This window comes from Musca autumnalis, unplaced genomic scaffold (genome assembly GCF_047663935.1).
Source record: "Musca autumnalis isolate F117 unplaced genomic scaffold, ASM4766393v1 scaffold_2, whole genome shotgun sequence".
Taxonomy (NCBI): domain Eukaryota; kingdom Metazoa; phylum Arthropoda; class Insecta; order Diptera; family Muscidae; genus Musca; species Musca autumnalis.
This window is the reverse complement of record NW_027411755.1, coordinates 234,204-258,609: the sequence shown is the minus strand read 5'-3', so window position 1 is coordinate 258,609 and position 24,406 is coordinate 234,204. Positions and strand designations below refer to the sequence as shown.

The 24,406-nt window shown below is 33.2% G+C and overlaps 1 protein-coding gene and 1 long non-coding RNA gene across 6 annotated transcripts in view; one reads left to right on the top strand and one right to left on the bottom strand.

The window, feature by feature from the left end:
- sick (sickie) overlaps positions 1-24,406 on the top strand; it is a 317,157-nt gene that overhangs the window by 116,493 nt on the left and 176,258 nt on the right. For 2 of the 5 annotated variants that reach the window (XM_073966463.1, XM_073966459.1), the window contains exon 3: positions 17,207-17,377. In XM_073966463.1, coding sequence (XP_073822564.1) covers positions 17,207-17,377 — 171 coding nt within the window. Of the gene's footprint in view, positions 1-4,749; positions 5,372-13,943; positions 14,478-17,206; positions 17,378-24,406 lie in introns of those variants that run through there. The other 3 variants (XM_073966462.1, XM_073966461.1, XM_073966460.1) reach the window with 3 other exon arrangements.
- The window catches only part of LOC141393480 (uncharacterized), a 328,761-nt gene that overhangs the window by 132,595 nt on the left and 171,760 nt on the right, over positions 1-24,406 (bottom strand). Inside the window, exon 3 of the long non-coding RNA XR_012410110.1 lies at positions 14,139-14,187. This is a non-coding gene — a long non-coding RNA (uncharacterized lncRNA). The remainder of the gene's footprint in view (positions 1-14,138; positions 14,188-24,406) is intronic.

Genomic DNA, 24,406 nt, shown 5'->3' with positions numbered 1-24,406 from the left:
CCTGCATCAATGGAATTGAAGAAAGTTTTTCCTTGAATATCTCCGAGATTTTATTAACGAACGTGAATAGTTTATGTGTGCCTGTGAACTGCAAACGAATTAACGAAAAATAAAATATTGTTTTACTACAACATTTCCCACAATTGAATAGCTAATTACTTGTTTTAATAAAATATAAGGCTGTTCGGACTCAGCCATAAAAACTAGGTCCCATATCATTGAGCCAATATGAATCGGAGTGTATACTCAATGAAATGAGAGAAGTATCCCTTGTCCCTTCGAGAATATTGTGGGAACGTATGCATGGTTGTGCATTGACATGGGATCGAAATATTTAATGTATTCCCGGATAATAACTATATAACTATAATCATGTCAAATTTTGTTTTGAGAAGCATGTGGGGCATGATATTTAAAGGATAAAAAAGCCTTTCCAGATCAATCAGTGAGTGGATCATGGTAAACATAAAGGATGAAATGTCGTCAGAAACCAGTGAATGGAAAATTTTAAGTTGTTAAAGTTTGTTGTGGCAACAACCGAAAAAGCAAGTAAACAACTCGACCAGAACGATACGCCATGTAATATAGGAGCTGCTGCTTGGTGGGGTTCAGGTGTATAACAGAAACAACTTTCATTGAAAGTAAATGAGCTCAGTGGATATATACGTACATATATTTAAAGTCACTAATTTTAAATAAATAAAAGCTTCTCTGAAAACACTTTTTAGAAATTTTATAGCATTCCCTTTAAATGGTATTGTATTGAAAATCATCAAATCATCATTTGTAGGCATACAATGAAGATATCGAATATACATATGTACACACATGTTGGTGTTTCAATTGTTTTATGTACAAAGCGGAGATGTAACCTGCATCGCCTTCAACCAAAGCTTCAAAAAAATTAAGATTGCCAAAGTTTGAGCTTAATCGGAATATGTTAACACGTGCCACTGGGGCCTCAAAGTTTCCGTGGGCCCTTTATATAGCTAATATTAAAATCTGACCAGATTTTCAAAAATTGTTGTAGGATTACTTGTTTAGCCACTACAAAGCACTGGTAAACTGTTTTCATTGGGAAAATTCGCCTTTGGTCCCATACAAACTCGCCTTTGGCCCCATACAAATTTTAAAGAAATTGCTCTACAGACCACATTTATTGTCCAATCGATGAAAACAGTTTACCATTTTCTTGTAGTGGCTAAACAAGTAATCCTACAAAAAATTTTGAAAATCGGGTCAAATTTTAATATTAGCTATATAAAGGGCCCATAGAAACTTTGAGGCCCCAGTGGCACATATTCCGATTGAGCTCAAAATTTGACAATCTTCATTTTTAACAAAACTAAACATTTTAGGACATCGATTTTTTAAAACCACTCTAGAATTCAGTGCGGAAACTTTTTTAAAACAGAGAAAAAGTGGCACTATATTTTTCAAATATTTTACATGCACTTCTGCGGTGGAATTTGTAATTTTCGCAAAATTTGAAATCGTTGTAATCCTAGTGTACATATCTTCAATTTATTTATTAATAAAACTCACGGCGCACAGTGGTTTAGGAATCGATTTTAATGGCCAAAACCCCTATTTTTTGTCGTCACCGATTGTTAATTTCTATATTGGATTAGATAGTAAACATATTGAAACTAAGGAAACCAAATTGGAAGGGAGGGCGTGGCGTGCTCCTAAAGACGACAATTTTTCGCAATTTTGGAAAATACGTAATTTTTGCTAAATTTTTAAAGAAAGAAATAGCTATTTCTCTGTTTTTTGTTAGGTAGGTAGGATTGTTGTCTTTAAGAATTGTATCAATAAATTACAGTTGCGTTTACACGAAGTGAGCTATTTTATTTTTCCTCAGGTACTAAATTTTAGTGAAATTCCAACTTTAGTGACTAGAACTTTTAGGGAACTTCTGTTCTCACAGAATGATGCCCGAGATTGTCCTCTTTCAGCACATGTCAACTTCTGTACCCGTTCCCTCCGTTTAACACTTTTTAATTTTTTTGAAATTACATAGGTAAAAATTTGAGTTTTTTCCATACCGTTTCCCATATCAGTTATAGCTTTTATACACTAATGGACATTTTTTTTAAATATATGTATGAGTTTTTATAGAAGTTACATATATGAGTTTTATGAAAACACAAAAAATAATTTTTTTATTTTGGAAAAATGTTTACTTTTTTTGAAAAAAAAAAAAATGTTGCAAAAACTTTTGCCTTCATTTTTTGTATTTTTATTGTTTTTTATTGGTGTTTGACCTTGCTTAAATAGTTAGAACATAAAACACAAAAACACTCATAATTTGGATGCAATATATGAAAAAACTCAAAATTTTAACTTTGACCTAGAATTCCTCTGCAACTAATAGACCGAATTTGAAGGTTTTTAATGCATCGGATAGCTGAAAACTATCCGTTCAAAAGTTACAGAGTTTTGACAGGAAAAAAATATTCTGAACCACTGTGCGGCGTGTTATGTGCATTGGACCATCAATAACTACAACACTGTGGCACACAAAACACAAGAAAGGCTTTCACAGAAAGAATGCGACAAGGTCCATTAGATAAGCCCCTCACATCAACTGCATAACAGATGGAAGACTAGCATCATATGTCAAGGGGGACTGTAGTAACGTCAATTTTCACATTAAAAAACTATTTTATAATTTGTCCCTATGTAGATAAAGTATGCTCAATTAGATGTAAGTGTTCCCGGGTATTATCGTTTGTTCATCTCACGGGAAATAGCAGAGCCACCGCACTCTGGCAGAGTGAGTCAACACTTTGTTTTGTCTGTTTGTTGTGGTGTGCTGAACTAAATATAGATCATCATGTGTCAGACGAGGTGTCAATTGTGTGAGGCGTCACTGACTTACCATTAGAAGCACGCCGCGCCGCAAGCACACAACATAAAACATGGGACAGGCACAAAACAGAAATCTATGTATGCACGTATAGGATTAAATAGGAACATACCATAGTGGAAGTAAATCTAAGGTTCAAGGAACTTTTGTACAGAGTGTGAAAGACGTCTTGTTTTAGATGCATGAAAAAGCCCAACAAGATAACAAACGTAATTAAACTGTAGAATCCATGGGGAATGTTTTGATTCCAAACATAGTTGGCATGGTATCATTCACCAGCTCAGCAGGTGCTATGAGATACGAGATATTTTATGTTTGACAACTTTAAATATGGGAAATTGTACAAATAAACAAAGATAATCATTTTATAATTCGTATAACTCGTTGTTAAAGATATTAACAAATATAAAATTTTACAAACAAATTTCAATTTTATTTTATTCGGACGTGAATTTTTAAATGCCTTCGATATTAACTTTGTGTCATAAATGGTTTCAAGTTCAAAGACAGCATCTTTCACAGCCACACAAATAACAACAACAGATAAGAAAAAAAAAAAACAAAATAAAATTAAATACAACCCAAAAAAAAAAAAATTTACAACCCATAAGGACTTGCCTTAAGTTTGTTTCAAGGAAAATATTGAGGAAAACAGAAAGAAATTGGCTGATCAGTGATCACAGACGGAAACACTTGCTTTCATTAGGAGCGAATATTTGCAGTTTAGTCTCTCCTAGCAACAGAAGAGTGGCACTTAATGTATTTTACACAGTGAATAAAAACAGTATTCCTCTGTCATTCCAGGAGGAAAGTGTAGTTAAAAACGTTTACTTGATATGTTTTCGTGCCTCAGAGTGCCAAGGCACTTGATACATAAAATCATAAAAATACTTTTTTAAACACTGTCACTTGGAGAAGTAATGATTTTGTTTTATGTGAAGTAAAATGTAAAATGAGTCTCGGTACGAATAAAATCGAAAAAGAACTAAACTTGTTGACAGTATACTTGTGTTAGGGTACGGTTCTAAATACCTTCACCAATTCAATGTCACATTTGCCACACACACTTGAAATTGTCGTGTAGCATCCATTGCCATTAATCTTCTTTAGACAATATTTGCACTAATTATGAGTTTCTTGTTGACGAGGTCGTGCAACATTCGTATATCATGTGCTTAGCAGTTGCGTAAAAACTCCACACTAAATATAGAGTAATTGTTGTTCATTCAACTATTCATTACGTTTTTTTATAGTTTGTAAAAAAAATGTAATGTCCTAAATTACACCAATTTAATAAAAATATATTTACCCCAATGATAAATATAATTATATAATGTATTTATCATTGGGATAAACTTTGCGAATAAAGCTGTAATGGGTAAATAATCAGACTGAGAGGAAGAAAAATAGGAGCTCCTCAAGTTATTTTAAATCTTATAAAAGAAATATACCTATTTGATTTCTATAATTAAATAAACTTTGCGCCTTCATCCCCACAGACTTAAAAGGACTGCATATAGTAAATATAAAAATTCCTAAAATTACAACGGTCTTGACTGACTGATATACACACATACGCCCTCCACAATGAAAATGTTCAGAAACGTATGTAAATGAATTATTATATTGAAGGCACATGCCTTGGCACACAAATGCCATAATAAATCTTATGATGAAGATACATTTCAGTGCCTCAGCGAGTGTATTACTCTCTTGGTTTTCGTATAAGTTAATAAGGAAATTCTTCTCTTTTTCCTTTCATCCAATGATACTCATTATGAAAATATATCCCATACAATGCATTCACTCTCACTGCAATGTGCTGCACCTTGGATGCACTAAAAGTTCGAAGGAACAATCTGTGATTCCACCAAATTAGTCTCTAAATGATCGCTAACGCGTGTTGTATTTAGTTCTTGCCTACCGAAAATAATTCATCCGTGCGGCTTCTCATGCGGCCGAGTTGCGCTTTCACGAGTCTCTTTGTTTGTAAACAAACAAATTGAAAAAGTTTTCATCAAAATTGAAAAGTACTACAAGGAGCCACACGCCGTTCGGGCATCGTTGCTTTCGTTTATTTTCTTTAATGAATTAATTATTTTGGGCGGTTGCGTCCAATTGCTTGTTTCACTTGGCATGCATGTTAGAATGGAGGTACACCATCTATAGATATGTGCATCGGAGAGAAGTTCGGTTTAACGCATAGTGCGCGGTCGATGTGCGTGTATTTTATCTGTCTATAAATATTTAAGACGGAAAACCTGCGCGGTTCCAGTTTAAAAATAATAAATGTTCATCTATGAGTCTCACAATCGGGAAGTGCAGTAAATAAATTTGTCTAATAACAAAAGTGAAACGCAGACAACGAGTTGTGTGAAAAGTGAAGGAAAGAGAGCAAGCACCAAGAAAATAAAATGCCACAGCTGTCAGAAGAACAAAACATCGAAGAATTAAAAACAACAAATAAAATGAAATAAATTAATTACAAACCAAATTGAGGTTAATAAATACACAATTTATGAGCAGAATCTAAAAAGGGGGGACAGTATATTTTCCTTTTGTTGAGGAATAAAGGGTGAAGAACTTTCATTGAAATAATTTATTAAGGAAAGGGAAACTTTATTACATTTATTGGACAGATATTATTATGAAAACAGTGCATCTGCCAAGCAAATAAAAACTTCATTCATAATTAATTTGAACGAAAATTAGATTAGTTAAAGTGGGTGAATACTTACTTTTTGAATGTAAATAATAATATTACAAATTTTAGAAATATAATCAAAGTTTGTAAAATTATGGAATGTAAGGGAACTAATGGTCTGTTTCTTTAAGACGATTCGATTTTAAATTCGTTCGAAATACTACCAAACTTCTGTTAATGTAAAAAATTGTTGTTTGAGTGAAAACAGAAATGAATTAAATATTTTTCCAAAAAACAGAACATTGGTAGTTGTTCGAGTATTCCCATAAATGCAGTTTTCCAATCAATGGGCTTTTCCATGTTGACCAAAGAAGAGTAATTATCATACATTTGTCAAACCAATTGATCACATCTGGTAGAAAAAAAATCGAAACTGAATGGAAAACCAATGTGGTCATGTCATCCACCAACTACTGGAATTGATGCACCACAAAAGTGGTAACATTTGTGTGGAAAAAATGTACCACCGGTCGCATAACACTTACACTCTCAATTTTCAGGGTTCAGCATTGTATTTTAGTATTGTTGTAAAATAGGGGAAATCCAATAGAAAAATAAAACATGTGTTGCAAGGCGTTGTCACTCATAAATCGAGTAACCACTCAATACGAAAACAAAGACAAACGCTTAGACCTCGATTATTCAAATATACTAAATCTTTTGCTCAAAAACGTCTGCTATTGCGAATTCATAGAGATGAATTTAGAAGAAAACTTAATCATCCCTAGAAAATTATACAAACTGAATAAAAAGTCAACTTTGAAATCGTGTCAATGAGGTTTAAAGAACATTAGATGTTAGACAGTTGTTTGAAGTTTTTGGGCTATTTTCCATCATTTCTTATTTGTTTACTTTAGCCTTTTTGCTACTGTTAATTAATAAAGAAAACTTTGTTTTTATTGTTGTGTTTTACTTCATTCGTTTTAGGGTTGTATAGCCTTGAGCTTTTCTTTTATTTTTTTCTTTTTCTGCTGATTTAAGATTTTTCCGCATCACTGAGAGAATTGTATTTAAAGAATTCCCAGTGTTACACTAATGTTGGTGCTCCAACACTCGTAACCTTAATGAAAATGAGGCTCTCGGCGACTTTTACTCCTTTGATATAATTTTTGCTGCTTGGTATGTTACCCAGCCAAGCACAACATTAGCAGCTGTTATTCCTCTTCGGAAAATAGCCATAGGCATAAAACTGTACGACTTTTCTTTAATAAGGAAGACCTTCAGCAGCAACAACATTAACAAAACAATAGAAGAAACAAAAACAAAATAGAGGCAGCCGAAACAATAACAAGTTACAGCAGGCAAACCAAGGAATTGAGCTTTCAAGGCATTCGTAAAGCAACGGGTTGCTGTAAGAGCGAGATGGTGTAAGGGAGTTTGGGGAATTAATTAAATTAATGTTATTTGTAAACAACATACAAAAGATGAAGAAATCAGGGGTATATGCCCATCATGGAATTTGGAGGAAAACACTGTACAACAATTATTTTAGTTTATCGCACCTTAATGTGCAATTTTACACATAAAGCTCTACAAATTGGACTATCCAAATGAAAAACGGAAACCTGTGAGAACCAGTAACAGTATTATTATCATGTACATGGGTGCCATCGTGGTGCAATGCTATGTATACCCGCCTTGCACGCAACAGATCCGAGGTTCGATTCCCTTCTCTATAAGTGGTAGGTCTCATATAATTGGGTCAATATGAAACGGTGTGCACTCATTGATATGAGAGTAGTCTCCTTCGTCCCTCCTGGGATGTTTGTGGAACAATTACACTATGCTACAAAAGTGGACAACATTTTTTGCAGGGGTTCTGATGCATAAATTCGGTATTGTGGGAGTCCATGGAAGACGTAATTCGGGTAACAAATGGTTAAGTTATAGTGATTTAAGTGTGACAAAAACACATTAAAGAACTGGAAAATGCTTTTCCTCGTGCTCTAGGCTGCGTAGAAGACACCAAACTGCTTAATTATTTACTTTTATCAAGGAGAAAATTTAGTTAGCTTTACAAAATGGGGAAAACCAATGAAATCGGTTGAAAAATGCGTCAGTTATGCCATCTTTAGTGTTCTAACTTTTTGGGTTTTCCTTTATAAAAGGTTGGTACCTTGTGCGTAATTGTTAACTAGACAAATTCAAACTACAATCATACGCACCAAGGTACCAACTATTATAAAGGAAAACCCAAAAAGTTAAAACACAAATAATGCCATAACTCACGCATTTTTCAACCGATTTTATTGGTTTTCCCATTTTGTAAATCTTACTAAATTTCCTTCTTGATAAAAGTAAATAATTACGCAGTTTGGTGTCTTCTTCGCAGCCTAGAGCACCAGGGAAAGCATTTTCCTGTTTTTTAATGCGTTTTTGTCACACATAAATCACTATAACTTAACCATTAGTTACCCGATTTTTAAAAGTTACGGCTTTTTCGAAAGCCATGATTTTCACCTTTTAAATAAAAAATAAGCTGTAAATTTCCATTGTGGAAAAAAAGTTATGTCCGTTTAAAATTGAAAATCCAAGAAACCCCGTTTTTCACTACATTTACCGTTATAAAATCAAAAAACGAAGTGACCCAAAAAACCAAAGGTATTTTCGTCTTCCATGGACTCCCACAATACCGAATTTATGCATCAGAACCCCTGCAAATTTTCACTGTAGCACAGTGTTATTAATTATATAATGAAAAAGGATAGTAACTTCGCAGAATTGTTGTTGAATCAGTTGTTTAGATATTGTGTATTACAGTGTAATTTAGGATCTTGAACCCCCAACATATTAATTTTAAAATTTATATCCAAGAAAACTTTTTTCCAAAAAAAAAAATGACAACATATGCCATGAATTTGCTCTCTGAAGGTGCAAATTGTAATTCTGAGAAAAATGGAAATTTAATTACCTTATTAAAACACGAACATTTTTTAAAAGAATTGTGAAAATGTTTGAACGATTACATCGGTTGGTAACCTAAATATGAACCTTTTGCTATCTTATCCCATTTTCAACGAGAATCATACGAGTTCAAAAATCAATCTAAAAACTATATCCTATGAACATCCATTAAAGGGCTTGGGATGCTTCTTTCATATCAACAGATGTAACCCGATTCTATATTTAGGTCAGTGATATGGGGCCTTCTTTTTGTCTCCGAGTCCGAACGGCATGTTTAACGCAACATCCATTAGACATTTTTGAAGATGAAAAAGTAATTTAACATAAGGGACAAAGAAATGCATCTGGTCTTAAAAAGTGATCATTGTTATCGTGGAAGTTGCAAATTTCGTATACAATTTATAAATATACGATCGCAAATTGGGTACGCTTCTCTTTTCAGTCAGTGTGTTGTGCCAATATCCGAACCAGATCTGCGAAGCTGTTTCTGACAAGATTCCAACTGCAGCCAAATATTTTACGACTCCGATTCCGAAAGAAAATTATACATAACTTTATTGGGATTTATACATTATTTTAATTCGTCGAACACTATTGCCAATAGCTTAGCTTTCCAATTGTATTTAAAAATGTACGATAGATAACCTGGGGCAAACCTCTTCCTATATTGTGGTTCAAAATTGCCCAATTTGCAGTTTTTCATGCACAACATCCTGTTTTATCACTAGGGTTTTGGGTTTTCCCGGTTTTTATCATTCCCCGGAAACGGGAATCACAAAATCGTCATTCCCGGGAATCCGGGATTTCCCGGGAAATTTTAAAATACGACGGTGGATTAATCATTCCGTGATTTTTCCATCTTCCCATAATTACATATATGGAATACAATGGCAGTATCATTTTTAGAGACGCAGAGCAACTTTTTCAGAGAGTTCCGTTGCGAAAAATGGCTGACACGTTTTCGTTTCATCGAGAATAAACGCAAAAATTATGGAAAAATGCATGGATTTGAGTACGAATTCGCGCCTCAGTTACCATATTGTCCGGATTAAGCGCACACTGACCATTTTCATTATTCAAAGCTAATGAAATCGCTTGATGGACAGAGATTTAGCTCAAAAATGAAGTTCTTAATCAGAAAATCCTGTTTTATGGACCCCGAAAATATAATATTTTGAAAAATATGTTTTTATGGGACTTTAAAAAAAAATATTCTTTAGTAGTTATATGAAGCAGGACAAAAATGCGTTGTTATAGTCCAAGTTTTTGGTGCGGCTCTTATAACTGTTTCCCTGATAAAACAGACTTTTGTGGACTAAAGTTATTTCCAACTCGTTTGTCGTTTCCTATTTATTATTTTATTCCCTTAACTCCCACCTGAGCATTGGGCGCTTGTCATTTGCCATTTCCTGATTTTGTAAAATCTAATCAAATTTTGATTCTATGGTATAAAATAGACGGGCATATAACTCCTCATCATAGGTTCTTTACTTTTTACACAGTTTATTCATTCATTCAATATCAGTTGTGATAAATGTAAATAGATATTTCCCGATTTTCCGGGAAATATGATTTTGTTTCCCGGGAAAATCCCTAGCCAAAAAACCGAGAATTCCCGGGAATTCCCGGTGAGGGATTTCCCTACCCAAAACCCCATTTATCACACTGTTGTCCTTTAACCTTATTTTCTGCTAATCCATAGCTACAACTTAGCCGAAGATAGTAAAATAATATTCGAATTGCTTTCCGAGATAAGTTCTTAAAAATAATTCTTATTTTACACTATTTCTGCAAAAATATCTACGAGTATTGGAAACAATTTATTGGCATAAGGGCCATTATTATATGTGTTCTTTTACTATCTGATGGATTTGAAAAGTCAAAATAAACTAATTTGGAGACATTAAAAATATAATTTTTACATTGAAAGTGAATGCCAAGAAGCTCCTCCTTGAAATTCAATCATTACTTTCAACTTTAAGTTAGCTGGAATGCTATAAATCTGTTCGGTAAATCCAAACTATAATAAAAGAAGACTTATAATAATGGGGGTAAGACATTTTTGTTCACTTTTTTTGCCACATTTAAACACACGAAGAAAAAAATCTATTGTTGTATATTTGGATTGAATAGAACACTATGAACCAAAAAAGAATTTGCACATGCTATTTCTAAGAAACCAATTCTAATTTTTTTGTAATGATGTCCAGTGGTAAAAAAAAATATTTAATTTAATTTTAATTTTATTAAAAACATGGTACCTAGCCCGGTTCCAAATACAACAACAATAAAGTTACTACTCCGCCTTAGTATGCAACTCGCAGTCGATCTCATTACTGTCTTCAAGAGACAATCGTACAAAAGGTTTTTTTATTATTAGTAGCATTCTTATTATGGTGTAACAGTTTCCCTGAGGGTCAATGTGTCTTATCCAATGAGAGAAATCTAAATGTCATTTTACAGCCATGGGGCTATCCATGGGTCTAGGTGTAAAGACGCGCGTAATTTATGTCGACTTTATGTCTAATATGTACAAAACAGATGAGAATTCATAATCGCTGAAGAGTCAGTGACTTGTGTTATTTAACACTATTTGGACACTAGCAACTAGGTCCACGGTGGTATCTGTCTCCTTCTCATCCATAGTTCAGTATCAAAGTACCGGCAAATCAGCTTAAAATTAATATATCACAAATTAATTACATAAGTTGTTTTCTACAACAATTTTGAAGCTATTTTTGGAGTACCTCTCCATTTCCTCCAAACCCCACTAGCATCATTCTAAGAAGCTTAACTTGTGTGGACTTCTATTAATGTTATTGTTTACTATTTAATATTGTTCTCTGTCTGTATTTGTTGTACCTGTCAAATGTCAATTATAAGCATACATCCGGACAGATGAAAAACAAACTTCCGCAGACGAAGAAATATATACATACATACATATATTTGAACTTTGACGTAAATACAATAAACAATTCAAAAGAAATTGTCTTTGAAGTAAAAAATGAAGAAGTATCTTAAACACACATTCACATTGTCCTAAACAGTCTCTAAATGATTAAAAAAAACCCAATATTAAGTGTGGATGGGAATGGTAAAGAAAGCGGAAGTTAAAGAAATAACATTTCACTTAATTTTTTTTCATCCTTGAACTTTCTTCGAAAGTACTTACATTTCGAAACAGGAATGGGGGCCATTGACCCACATTTTAGAGAAATATACTTGTTTCGTTTGCTCAATGTAAGAGGAACTCTCCTCCGAATTGTTCGTTTTAAATGTGAAAACTTTTAGGAATTTTGTTCACATGTCTATCCTGATGTTTGTCATTCATTTAATGTCTATCAAAAGACTCTTCGTTTCTGATGACATCTCATCAAATATAAATGTGACCCACTTGTGGCATCAAAAGTCGCAACGGCAACCAAAGTATATTTCGAATAGGGAAGTGGCACAAAAGAGGAGTCTTGAGCATAAGACATGTTGTTTTCTCCAACACAATGCCACCAACTCTCATACCAATTTATTTGATATTTGTAGTCGACCCCGCTAGCAAGCATCATCAGCAGATCTTTATGCCATAAGAATTTTATAGCAATTTGATATTCCATAGAGTATTTTATTTATATTTACATTTTATATCCGTGTACTCCATCCATGTTCAACGCCATCATCTCTACACAAATACATACATATGTATCTAGGAAAAAAAGTAACAACGGAAGCGACAGAGACGAAAGGTGAGCTGATGTAGGTTGCCAAAACGTAGATGCAGTATCCAACATCAAAATAAACAGGAAAATAATAAAAAATACACGTCAAACTTTCTGTGTACCTTTTAAGCAAATTGATTTTGGCAGGCACTTAGAATACCGAGCCAAATAGGTATGCATGCATGAGATATTGAAAACTTGAATGGGAAAATGTAAAAGTAATAAAATATATTCAGATAAATATTGATAAAATAGCTGAAAGAAAAACACATTGGGACAAAGCGAGGGTAGTTTAAAATGTTTTCCAGCCAGCACACAATACACTAGAAAACCGAAAGAATTTTAAATAGTTTAATTAGTATCTATTAGATTGCGACGGACTATTATTGGAAGCTTTTAAAATACACAATTTCACAATTTTTAATTTAATTACTTTTAACTTTACGATTTATGGACAACCTTTTACATAAACGACTTAAAAATATACCTTTAATGGAAGACAATAGCCATTTAATTTTTGGAGAATGAGCCGGTGCCTCGAAGTCCAACGGCACTCGCCAATCACCAACATGAATTGAAAACTTTCTCTGTGGGGCCTTCATCTACATCATTCGATCAAAATTGCGACCAGTAGCGTGATTACAAGGTTTGGATGGACAGACGGACAAACACACATAACCAGGTTGACTTTGTTCTTGAAGACAGTAATTTCAGTATATATGTAAGACCCTTTCCACATTGTGGTGTAGAGTATAACAATTATATCCTCCTTTTGAGTGTTCTCCTTTGTTAAAATGTGGAAACCTCCTTTTTGGAAATACCTCCGCATGCTATTCCTGGTAAATGGGAACATTCAACAGCGCAATAACAATGAACGTTTATTTTAAAAGCTTAATAAAATAACACAACACCTTTTTCCAATTTATCGGCCAGACATTACAATTCAAAAGAGTAGACAGACAATCGCAGAAGTAAGCAGATTTTATGCTGATTTGTCAACGGTCAATGATAATAAATGGTTGAATGTAAGAAGAATAACAAATGTCCTCCTTTTTCCGTTTTGAGCACGCACTGATTAGAAAAGTCATTAACTATAGCTACCTTTTCACTAAGTCGCTTTCACAATCTGAGAAGTGATAAATGGTCTAAGTGAAATCTCCGATGACAAGGGTGAGCTACTGCTGTAACAACAAAACCATTTGAAGAAACTATGCAATTATGCAAAAAGCTTTAAACGGACATTCTAACAACGGAAGACCTGTTATTTGATGTGTTTAACCCCAAGTTAGTGGCACCCACACCCACACTACCATCGCCATTAAACCACATTTTGTTCAGGATGTTCTTGGTATTGCAAGTTTTTCAATTAGCTTGGCAGGCGTTACCATCTACGCCTAACGGAATATCTTGGAAAACGCCTTATCACCGGATAACAAAAGTAGAAAAGGGTTCTTGCCCACATCCTCCTTTTTCCTATTGCCAAAGTATTATTTTCCAGATAAGAAAAGAAGGAATGCTTTTACCCATGTGTTGTGAGAGGGTGGTTACTTGGAGGTGGCAATGTTACATTGCTTCTGACAGAAGGTGTGTTGTTTGTACGAAATAAGGAACTTTCTGTTTACAACAAATAAGCTAACGCAGTGAAAACGATGATAAGATTTAATGGCATATTTTTATTTGACTGCAATACAATTTAGATTAGTATAATTTTTTATTGCCGCTATTAATAACTTTGCTCACTTCACACCAGACGAACTCAGTTTTGGGATAAATATTCGAAAGAAAGAGTCGACCCTGATGGCTTGTTTATGCTGAACAAAAACGTGTCTTACTTGGCTCGTATACACTACTTATTTAGACTTAAGTTGTTTCAATAAATTTAAAATTAACATATTTATGGTTGAGGCCAGTCAATTAATAATATAAAAAATAATTAGAAACTTACCATCAATTATGCCACATTGTGAACCACGTGATATCAAAAATCGGTTTATCTGAAACAAACATTGTAGAGAAAAATTTTATTACATAAATTCTATAAAGATGACAACAAATATGAGAAAAAATCTATAAAATACATATGTAATTTGTTTAATACAGAAAGTTTATTAAAATGTTATGTTCATAAAATAAAGAAAAAATGCCATGAAAGATTGGCTTTTGTGAATCGTGTCCATTAGCTATTCCCTAGATCGAATCGTACAATACAACCTAAGACAACGATATGTTGGGTCGATGTGTCAGCTACCAAGGATCCTGTGACAACATAGCCGACTATGCCAAGGTTTGTGCTTCCAGCTCGTCTCATTTTAATTGAGTTAAATAACTTTATATTTTAACCCAAACTAACATAAAACTTTGGTGACATTACACTCAACTAACAATAGAAAAACATCGAACATACATACATATACATAAATGTACATACAGTCTGTCGCATTGAAACCAAAATGTATTAGGGCTAAAAAGCACTATAACTTATTGAAAACAAAAAATAATTAGTTTTATTTGATGGTCACGAAGGGAGAGTTCGGTGATAACAACGAAAAGTGTGTAATATTTGCATATATAAGAACATATAAGATTCAAATCCCAAAAGTCCCAAAATCCGGACGTTATGTCCTGTTTATGAATTCTGAAGCTAAGAAATGCTTAGAAAAGTTCTAAAGTTTTAATATGGGGCGATATTAATCGAGTTTCAACTTGTCCTGTTTGATAAAACGGAATTTCTTGAGATATGTAATAATCCTTAATCCTTACACTTAAGGATTTTCCTTTTCAGTTAAATTTCTCAGAAATTGTGCCCCATTTCATATTCCTAGCAAAAATAAATAGAACGAGAACCTCAAGTTCTGTTGTGTGTCCTACAGTTATACTGACCTAGCGGCCTTTTAGCAGTATCGAACATGCTTCTCGTGTCCCTAGTATATAATGTACTACTAATGTCTGCTTTTAACTGATCCATTTCATTGTGGTTTGGTCCAATGTGAAGGCCAAACAGCATTTCAGGAGGTTTTTGCCCAATCGATGCGCTATAAAAGCATTGAAAGCTCTCTATTAAAATTTTCAAAGAGCTATGATATCCTACTGTGGTGTGGTTGTGGAGTATTACTGTAGGGCTTACAACGGAACTTGAGGTTCTCCTACTATTTATTTTAATAATATTTATTCTTGGTGTGAATATGCACAATTTGTGAGAAAATTAACTCAAAAGGAAAGTCCTTAAGTGAAGGATTAAGGACTATTACATGCTTCAAAAGGACAATGGCCCCATAAATATGGGATTCCCTCAAGAAATTCGCGTTTTGTCACACAGGACGCGTTGAAACTTGGTCAAGATCACCTCGTATTAAAACTTTAGAGCTTTTCTGAGTATTTCATGGCATCAGAATCTATAAACATCACATAAAACCCGGAATTTTGTCGATACAATAGTTGTATTTATAGATGACCAACTATTGTGGGTTTTACTATCCAGTATACGGTGGATTTGTCACTATAAGTACTATAACAGTCATTAAAACTAATTAATATCCTCTTGAGGATCTTAAATACCGATTTAATTATATTTTGTTTAGAAATATCAAGATTTTTTACACAGTTCCACAAGGGTTCTCAGCTACATACTTACTTTTGCAATATAAATTTTGGGCTTTTTGATTCGAACCGTAAATTTTCTTATGTAAAATTACACACTTTTCATTGTGATTGTTATCACCGAAGGCTACCTTCGTACTTATATTGTAGTTTATCCCTCATATACATATTTTGGTTTTAATGTTGCATACTAACTTTTGCGACAGACTGTATGTATACTTTGTACACAGGAGGGGATAACAAAAGGCCGCTCGCTTACATGGTATATTATATTATTAAACTGTTTAAAAGCCAACTAAGCAAATTGCTTGGTTTCCTACTCTACGTCTGTGTGAGAATTTGTCTATTCTTTGTTTTTAAGCTTTTACTAAGAAATATAAAAGAAGTAACGAAGCAATAGCACCAGCTGAGTGAAAGGGTGATAAATTGAAAGGATAAACTGGTTTTGAATGTATAAAAGTAGAAAAAGGATAAATATTATTCTAACGAATTACAACTATAGTAATTTGTTCTAATCAACATCTTCTAAAGCTGAGAACAGATCACAAGAGCTATAACCACCAACAATTAAAAGGGGATACATGTATACATATAAATATATTCGTTGCTTTCACACAGACAACATTTTCAAATGTAATACATACATTCCTTTTTGTATTTACAAATGCTAGGGATAAGGGACTAGTAAAATAATATTTTCTAAACGTAGGCATTATAATTAGGATGATTCTTGAACCAAGCCGGCGAACATTATCGTTATGAGATTTATTTGAAATATCTTCCTTGGATAATTGTGTTAGCACTTTCCCACTTTTAATAACATAAGAAATTAGCCTTCACATGATTTTAGATATCTTATCTCTTACATATTTTATTTGAATTTCATCTCTCACAAAAGTATGTTTATATATAAGCGTAGAATCTTCTAAAGTTTCCCGTTATACTCTACAGAAAATAGTAGTAGTAGAACGAAGTTTGCATATGTTGCCTTAAATGCACTTCGGTTCTTCTGCCTTCACACCACTAATGATTTTGTAATAGCCCAAGAAGACTTTAATGGGTTTTCTAATGGTATTTCTAACAGAAGAAATGTTTCCAAATTGCAGGCCAACATATGCTGCCAAAACTAATTGAAGCCATTAAAACGGAATAATATCCGAACTCAAAGCCAATGTTTATTTTCAATAAAATCTAATTGTGTGTCAAATTTACGACATGAACCCTAAAACGAATGCTAATAATGACCAAATATTTATTAACTTTACCAATTTATGAAAGCATTAAACATTTAAATGTTATTTTGTAGCAATGAGCAATACCAAAAATGATATTTGTTGCATTAGGAAATTGACATTTAAAACATCGGAAGCACAACACTGTTTACACAAATTAAACCTTCCTTTCTTTTGGTTTCAGATCTATACTGATTGGGCGAACTATTATCTGGAACGTGCCAAATCGAAGAAAAAGGTCACCGACCTATCTGCGGATTGTCGCGATGGCCTACTATTGGCCGAGGTGATTGAGGCGGTAACCTCCTTCAAGGTACCGGATCTTCACAAGAAACCCAAAAATCAGCAGCAAATGGTAAGTCATTATTTCATAGTTCTAAAATATAAACAAATAATTAACGTTTTAAATAGTAATACAAATCTGAAGTTTGATGAAATACCCATTGTCCCATTGAAATGCTAGCCCTTAAATTAATTAAAACTGAATTTCTATTTCACGTTTAGAAAAGTCATTCACATATAGCTTTCATGGTATGTACTGGCTGACTGCTTGTGAGACGGAAAGTTGAAACCAGAATACAATGATCCGTCGTTGCCTTCCACTTTGTGTGATGCATGAGTCAACACAGAATGTGCTGTTCTTTTTCAGTGGAAAATCTTTAATTGTTTTTCCATAAAACAACACAATGAATTCTACCCACATAACTACTCTTTTCCCACCACTCATAGTTTTAATGCCCGCCAACACTTTGTGACATACACGAAAAACGGTTGTCATTTTTTCTCCGGAAAACACGCGACAGAAAATCCGTCATCATTTGCGCCTCGCATGGCATACAGCATCGCTCGTATGCTGTGACGTTACCAGTCCAGACTTGGGGAATAAACTTAGGAATATATTTAAACCTAATAGACATTCCTAATCGAGTTCAATTAATTTCTCTTACGAATTTCGGTTATTAGGTGGATAGACAAAGATTTAAATACATAATCATTTATTGAATGAATTAAATAGGCGGTTAATGTAAGCATTACTATTGCGGATGCATGAATTTCCAGTTTTTCACTTTTAGACTTTCCATCCCTGTTACAACCGTCATCAGAATTGCAAGTAGCATGACTGTCGACGACAACAATGACAAGTACATTGACGATGTTGTGGAAGCTAAAAGCTCCCCCAACACAAACTCCTTTTAAATTGTTCATCCTTTTATTTTTCATTTTAACCTTGTGTTCCCACTAGGACCACTTCATCAGAAATACCAAGACCATTTCTTTCCATTGACGACCACCCAATGTAAAAAGCGACGTTATAACCAGGACTACAGTTAAAAGTCGAACCACCAAACAAGTTAGCAAATCCATGCCTGTAAAATATTATATTTTTGCTCCGGTGCATCACTGCTTCCAACCCCTAGGAGGGTAAATTATTACCAGTTGTACTAACACTTTAGTCTGCGACGAAAAGCACACAATTGGAGTGTATTATTATTTGGAGGATAACATTTCACAGAGCTGACTATCACTAATCTTAATGTTATTTGGCAGATTGAAAAGTAACAAAATGTATGCATCTTACACACGACATAAAATGATGGTGCAAAATAAACATGAACTTCTACTGAAATTTGGGTACAGTTCTTCGTGAAACGTCAAATTTCTATGACTCCTATTCCATAATGGGGTCCAATGTTGGCATTAAAATAAGTTGATCGTTAAAATATCAGGTGATTTTTATTGCTTTGGGTCTGAGCCAACATACTATAAGAAAAAAAAACAGAAAATTGCTTTTTTGTTCCATTTCCAAAAAAATACAAAAACGAATTGTTCCTCATGATGATGGCGTCAGCATGTTTATGCATGCATGTGCCCAGTTACAATCAAGCTTGGTCTCTAATTTGCAATATTCGCAGTTATAATAATTCAATAATTTCGGTATAAGTATTCCAAGCATTCCCAGAGAAGCCACCCCACATTCGATATGCCTTATGAGCTGGTAGTTGTGTAGGAATATCTTTTATTTAATTTTTCATTACCAAAACAATTTTCGATCATTCAGGTCAACTCCAACGAGAAATTAATAAAATTAATATTAAACGTAATCATCGCCCGGGAAAATAAAGTTACAATTAAAAGTTGCGAACATTTTTGCGGTTAGATTTAATGGATAATCTTAATAAAAGGCGATAACTTAACAATTTTCTTAATATTCTTGTTGTTCGTGAATAATGATATTTGGCAATGATTATCTTCTTAATACACAAAAGAACTTAGTGAAGAATGAATAACTGATTGACAGATCAACGAAACAGCTGAAGCTTGAACCTTGAAATTTAGAATGCAGGTTATGATGGGTGTTTTGGGGTGAGATACGTTCAGTACGAAAAGTACCAACACGTACTAACATAATATTAAGCGTACGGGTAAAGTTAAAATCTTGAGATTTGGGATGTGGGTTACTGTTGGCGTGTTGGCTTTTTAAATTCGTATTGAAAAGGTACGAAAGTGTCAAAAAAGAACTATATATTTTAGCATTATATTTAGCGAACGGATGAAGCTAGAACCTAGAAATGTCATAGCCGTTGTTTTAATATTTCATTAAAAAAAACTTTTATGCATTAGTTGGAAAAATTTGGCATTGTTTACCAATTTAGAAGGCAGGGAAGATTATAGTTTCGGATTTCGACACATATTCTCATCAGTTCCCTTCTTCTGTGGGCCTATTCTGTAACTTTTTAACAACTTTACTCATTGTTTATTTTACAACAATTTCATTTGTTTGTTTTGTTTTTGTTACAATAACAAAAGAAATTTAAACAATATCAATAGTTGTTAAATGTTACAGAATAGGCCTACTGGTCTGATACTAAAGTAATGATGCCTCAATCGATATAAAATTAAGACAGACACCTTCCAAAGCTTTATTGTAATTCAAAGTGAGTTGAAAACGAATCAAAAAGTTATTCGAAACAAATACATTTTCTAATAGAAGCGAGGAAAAAGTCCTTTAATTTTTTTACTTTATTCACACACTTTTCAAATCATTGGTACAGGGTTTTTAAACTTTTTCCTAACAAATTGCAACTGTAAAAAAACACCTCACTTTTTGTCTATCTTTCTTTTGCTGTGGCGCTTTGCGAAAAACTCGACGAAATGGAAAAGTGTTCAAAGTCAACATTGTACCATTTTTTGCAGCCAACGAATATAAGGGAAGAAGAGGGAAGAAAAATCGCACTCTAAGCAGTAACTTTTTTGTTTCGCTACAAAATAAATGCCGAACACTAATGTTTTCTGTTTTCCTATTCAAATGTCGATTCAAGAATGCAGCCAGTTTTTTTCCAAAGCGCTAGGGAGGGTTAGATGTCTAACTCCTCTTAAAACATAGATAAGATGTGGGGCGTCAAAATGCCTCTTATGCCATGTCATCTACACTTTGTCATAAGGAGTTCATAGGAGTGAGATAAGCTGGTAGTGGGGAACAACGAGTTTGTAAAAAGTTTCTTTGAGGAATGTAACGATAAGCTTACAAGGGATTTGAATTGAAATGTTTGTTTTTTAATACAAACATAAAATTGCTGCTGTATATGTTGAAATTCGATGTAGAGCAATTTTTCGAATGATTATTTAAAGCGCATTAAATTACAAAAATTGCAAAAATTACATTGGTGGTCTCTTATTTTCTCCAATTCCTAACCACAAAAACATGTCAATTGTGATTGGGCTATGTGCATTTCTAAACTTTGAGATGAAATACATAGCTATACTAATTTGAGCCAATGTATGTGGCCATTCCCTTTATTCCATTCTAAATAATGTCATAAAAATTGAAACTTTACCTTACTCTTTTATATTTATGTTAATTATATTATATTAATCTTTAAGAATAATAAAAATAATAATTATAAATATGTACACAGGAAGCCGCCCATATATTTTTAAATGAATCGTATAAAAAGTTTTATTGCACTGACTGAAATGCTTCTCGTCCTAGGCAACTCCTTTACTACCAGCAGACTTTGTATTGCACAACTGAAATTATTCCCCATTCGTTATCCTGTCAGAAATGCTACTCTTGTTATTTCTACAGTTCTACTGTTATCTGACCATTTAGAAAAGAAAAACACAGCAAATCTGCCAAGATTAAATATGAAATCTTCAATCGCAAAAAATATTCTTCCCATTGTGGAATGGCACGCAAGTGGAAAAAAAGAAGTTTAATTGTTTAAATCATTTATTACATTGAAGTAGGAGGGCCAGAGCAGGTTCATTCTATATTCCTAATACATCCATACCGACACCAAGGGCGAAAATAATGAACTACGCCAACAAATTTTGCCAAATACTTACTTAAATTCCATTATGGAAACTTCACAAACTGATTTCAATGGACATACACTCCGGTTCATCTGAATAGAACCAACCAATATTTGTTTACAAATACCGTTATATCTGACGAAAGGAGAGGAATTGTAAATTATAATTTTGTGGACATGTAGAGTATATAGTAGCCGATATTTTCAATACCTAACATGTTTCACATATGCGTTATAACTAGACATCGGATTTTAGCATGTTTTTTATTTCTTATCCGATTGGACTCAAATTTTGGATCTAGGCGTTTTGAGGGTCAATTTTTCGATATTTGGGGTCATATCAAAAATATGCAAAAAATATGCAAAAAATATGCAAAATATATGCAAAAAATATGCAAAATATATGCAAAAAATATGCAAAAAATATGCAAAATATGCAAAAAAATATGCTAAATATGCAAGTGTTTTGTTGACGTAAATCGTCAATTAAATTTGGAAAATCATCAAAAAAGAGTTCTAAATTAAGTTTTTTGTCGTTTAACATAGTTTTTTGCAGATTATTATGTTATTGAGACTCTCCAGATAATCCACCGCAGTAATAAATCTGGACTAATAAGAGTTAAATCAGTTTTCACAAGGTGAGAAAATGTCAAATAACCCAGCATTCCTATTACAACATAAGTTGCTTCCTATACAAGTGTAGGTAATGGAAAAATTTCAAAAACTCAATCAGAAATGTCAAAATCAACGTGTTCAAATATGGTGATAGTTTCTACTCGGCCAAAATAGCCTAGCAGAAAAACAAAGGAGCTAGAATTAGTCATCGCAATTTTTGTTTAGATAAAAGCTTAAAATTATTATTGTAAGTGCAACTATATACAATTTCTTTGTGTTTTTGTTAAAAAATGTAATTTGTAATTTTATTATTTTTAAATAGACGAATTCCCTTGAAAAAGTCGCCAAACAAGCGACGAAACGTCGGGATGAAAAAGCAATAAATTACTGTTTTATTTGCTCAAAAATACCTGAGGCCTAATAGCTAAACATGAACTAAATTATAAATTTTATCTAGTTTTTGGAAAAGGGGTTCGTGTTTAGTCCTTTATTCAGTATATGCAGACATTGCAGTATTGGCAATTTTTGTTCTTTGTGGTCAAAAAGCTTCTTTGGAAAAATGTTCTAACTGCCGCTTTAATATTGATGACACGGTTTTAGTTTAATACACTAAAAATACATAATTTTATAGGTATATTGTACCATTACAACCGCTTAATGCAGAATTGGGAAATGTTCACTCCTCGGCGAAAAGTAATGCATTATTGTTATACCCATCCACGATGAATAATAAGCAAAATAAAGAACATCCAATGATTATTGCAAAATGACATCACTCAGAAAAAACACACAATAGCGTGGTAAAATAAGTCAAAAACCTTCGAATTATCTTTAACATGGCAAAACCACTCACACATTTCTGCTAGAAAAGCATTTGGAATGCTAAAAAATACAGTTCATTCATCCCTGCTACAGGAAAACAAGTTTGATAACACAGTCGAAAAGTCGTAACCGTTTTGTATTAATTAACTTATTAACTTATACCTGACCGTGTACTCGATAATTTGTACTAATTATTACAAATGCTTCGAATTTTGACAGTTGTTTAATGGAGAAATTGCTGTTAAAATTGTTTCAGCAACATTTAGTAAAAATTATCGAGTACAAGGATATAAAACCTTTTATAACACATTAGTCTTGTTGTCTAGGATATAAATAAATATACACCTAAAAGGCAAAGATTTCAAGGAATCTTAATTTCCAAAAAAATGAACATTCACATCCGTCCCGTGTTTTGCTTACATCCTGATGTAAACTTTAAAAACGTAATATTTCTAGCTCTACTTTCACAATCTGATTGGCTTTTTCTGTAATTTGGGAAAATTGAGTCTTGTTGCATGGTAAATTGGTAAAAAGTAAGGAAAGGAACAAATACGGGCAATGCCAATAAAAATGCCCGGATTGTCGTATAGAAAAATCTCACTATTTTTTACACGAAGAACACTTTTTACTTCTTTATTTCATTTAAAAGTTCGGTATTAGAAATTGGAATTTAAAAAAGTATTATTATATAACTACCACGAGTGATTTAGTCATAGAAAATAATTTATTTTCTTTACTATTCGTTAATCCGGACAATTAAACAATTCGGACACCGCCGAAACCTGTGGTGTAGGGATTATCGAGATTATACTGTATATATGTGGGCAATATCCAAATCTTATCAAATTAAACAGGCATCGCGCTAGGGCCAAAAAATCTCCTTTTTTGCGAATTGGTCTATAAATGTGACCTGCTCTTTGTTTTCAAAAAGACATGGCTAGATGGATAAGTGCGAATCTATGCAGATCATCAAAAGGAACTGTAGGTCTATTTCCTTTTGCATGTTGCAAACTCATTCACTAAGACATAATATCCTTAGGGTATTAAAATATAGTTATCAGTGCAATCAGGAATAACAATTCCGTGCGGAATTTGTTTCCTTTCCCCAATTTCACAATTTTCATATTTATGCCCAAAAAGGGAATATTTTTGTCGATTCGACTTGAATATGCCATAATGAAGCGAATCTAGTAGTTTTCAACTTTTAACAAATATCGATTTTAAAAGAATTTCACTTTCTAAAATTATTTTCCGTGCGGAAAATCCAGAGGGAAATATTCATGATTGCCCTGTATATGTTTTTATATGTTGTATGTTTTTAGTAATATATGAAAGATTTTATGTAGTCTTAATTTCTAGCTCATTTGTTATTCTGTCAGACAATTTTGGCCGAGCAGAAACTATCAACATATTTGGATACGTTCATTTTAACATTTCTGATGGAGTTTTTTGAACAAATTTGTATTAGAAAGCAACTTATGTTGTAATAAGAAAGCTGGGTTATAGGAAATTTTCTAAGTCTTTTAGTCCAGATTTATTGCTGTGGTGGAATAATAATTAATAGCATAATAATCTGGTAAGAAATCGACGTTTAACGACAATAAACTTAATTTAGAACACTTTCTGATGACTTT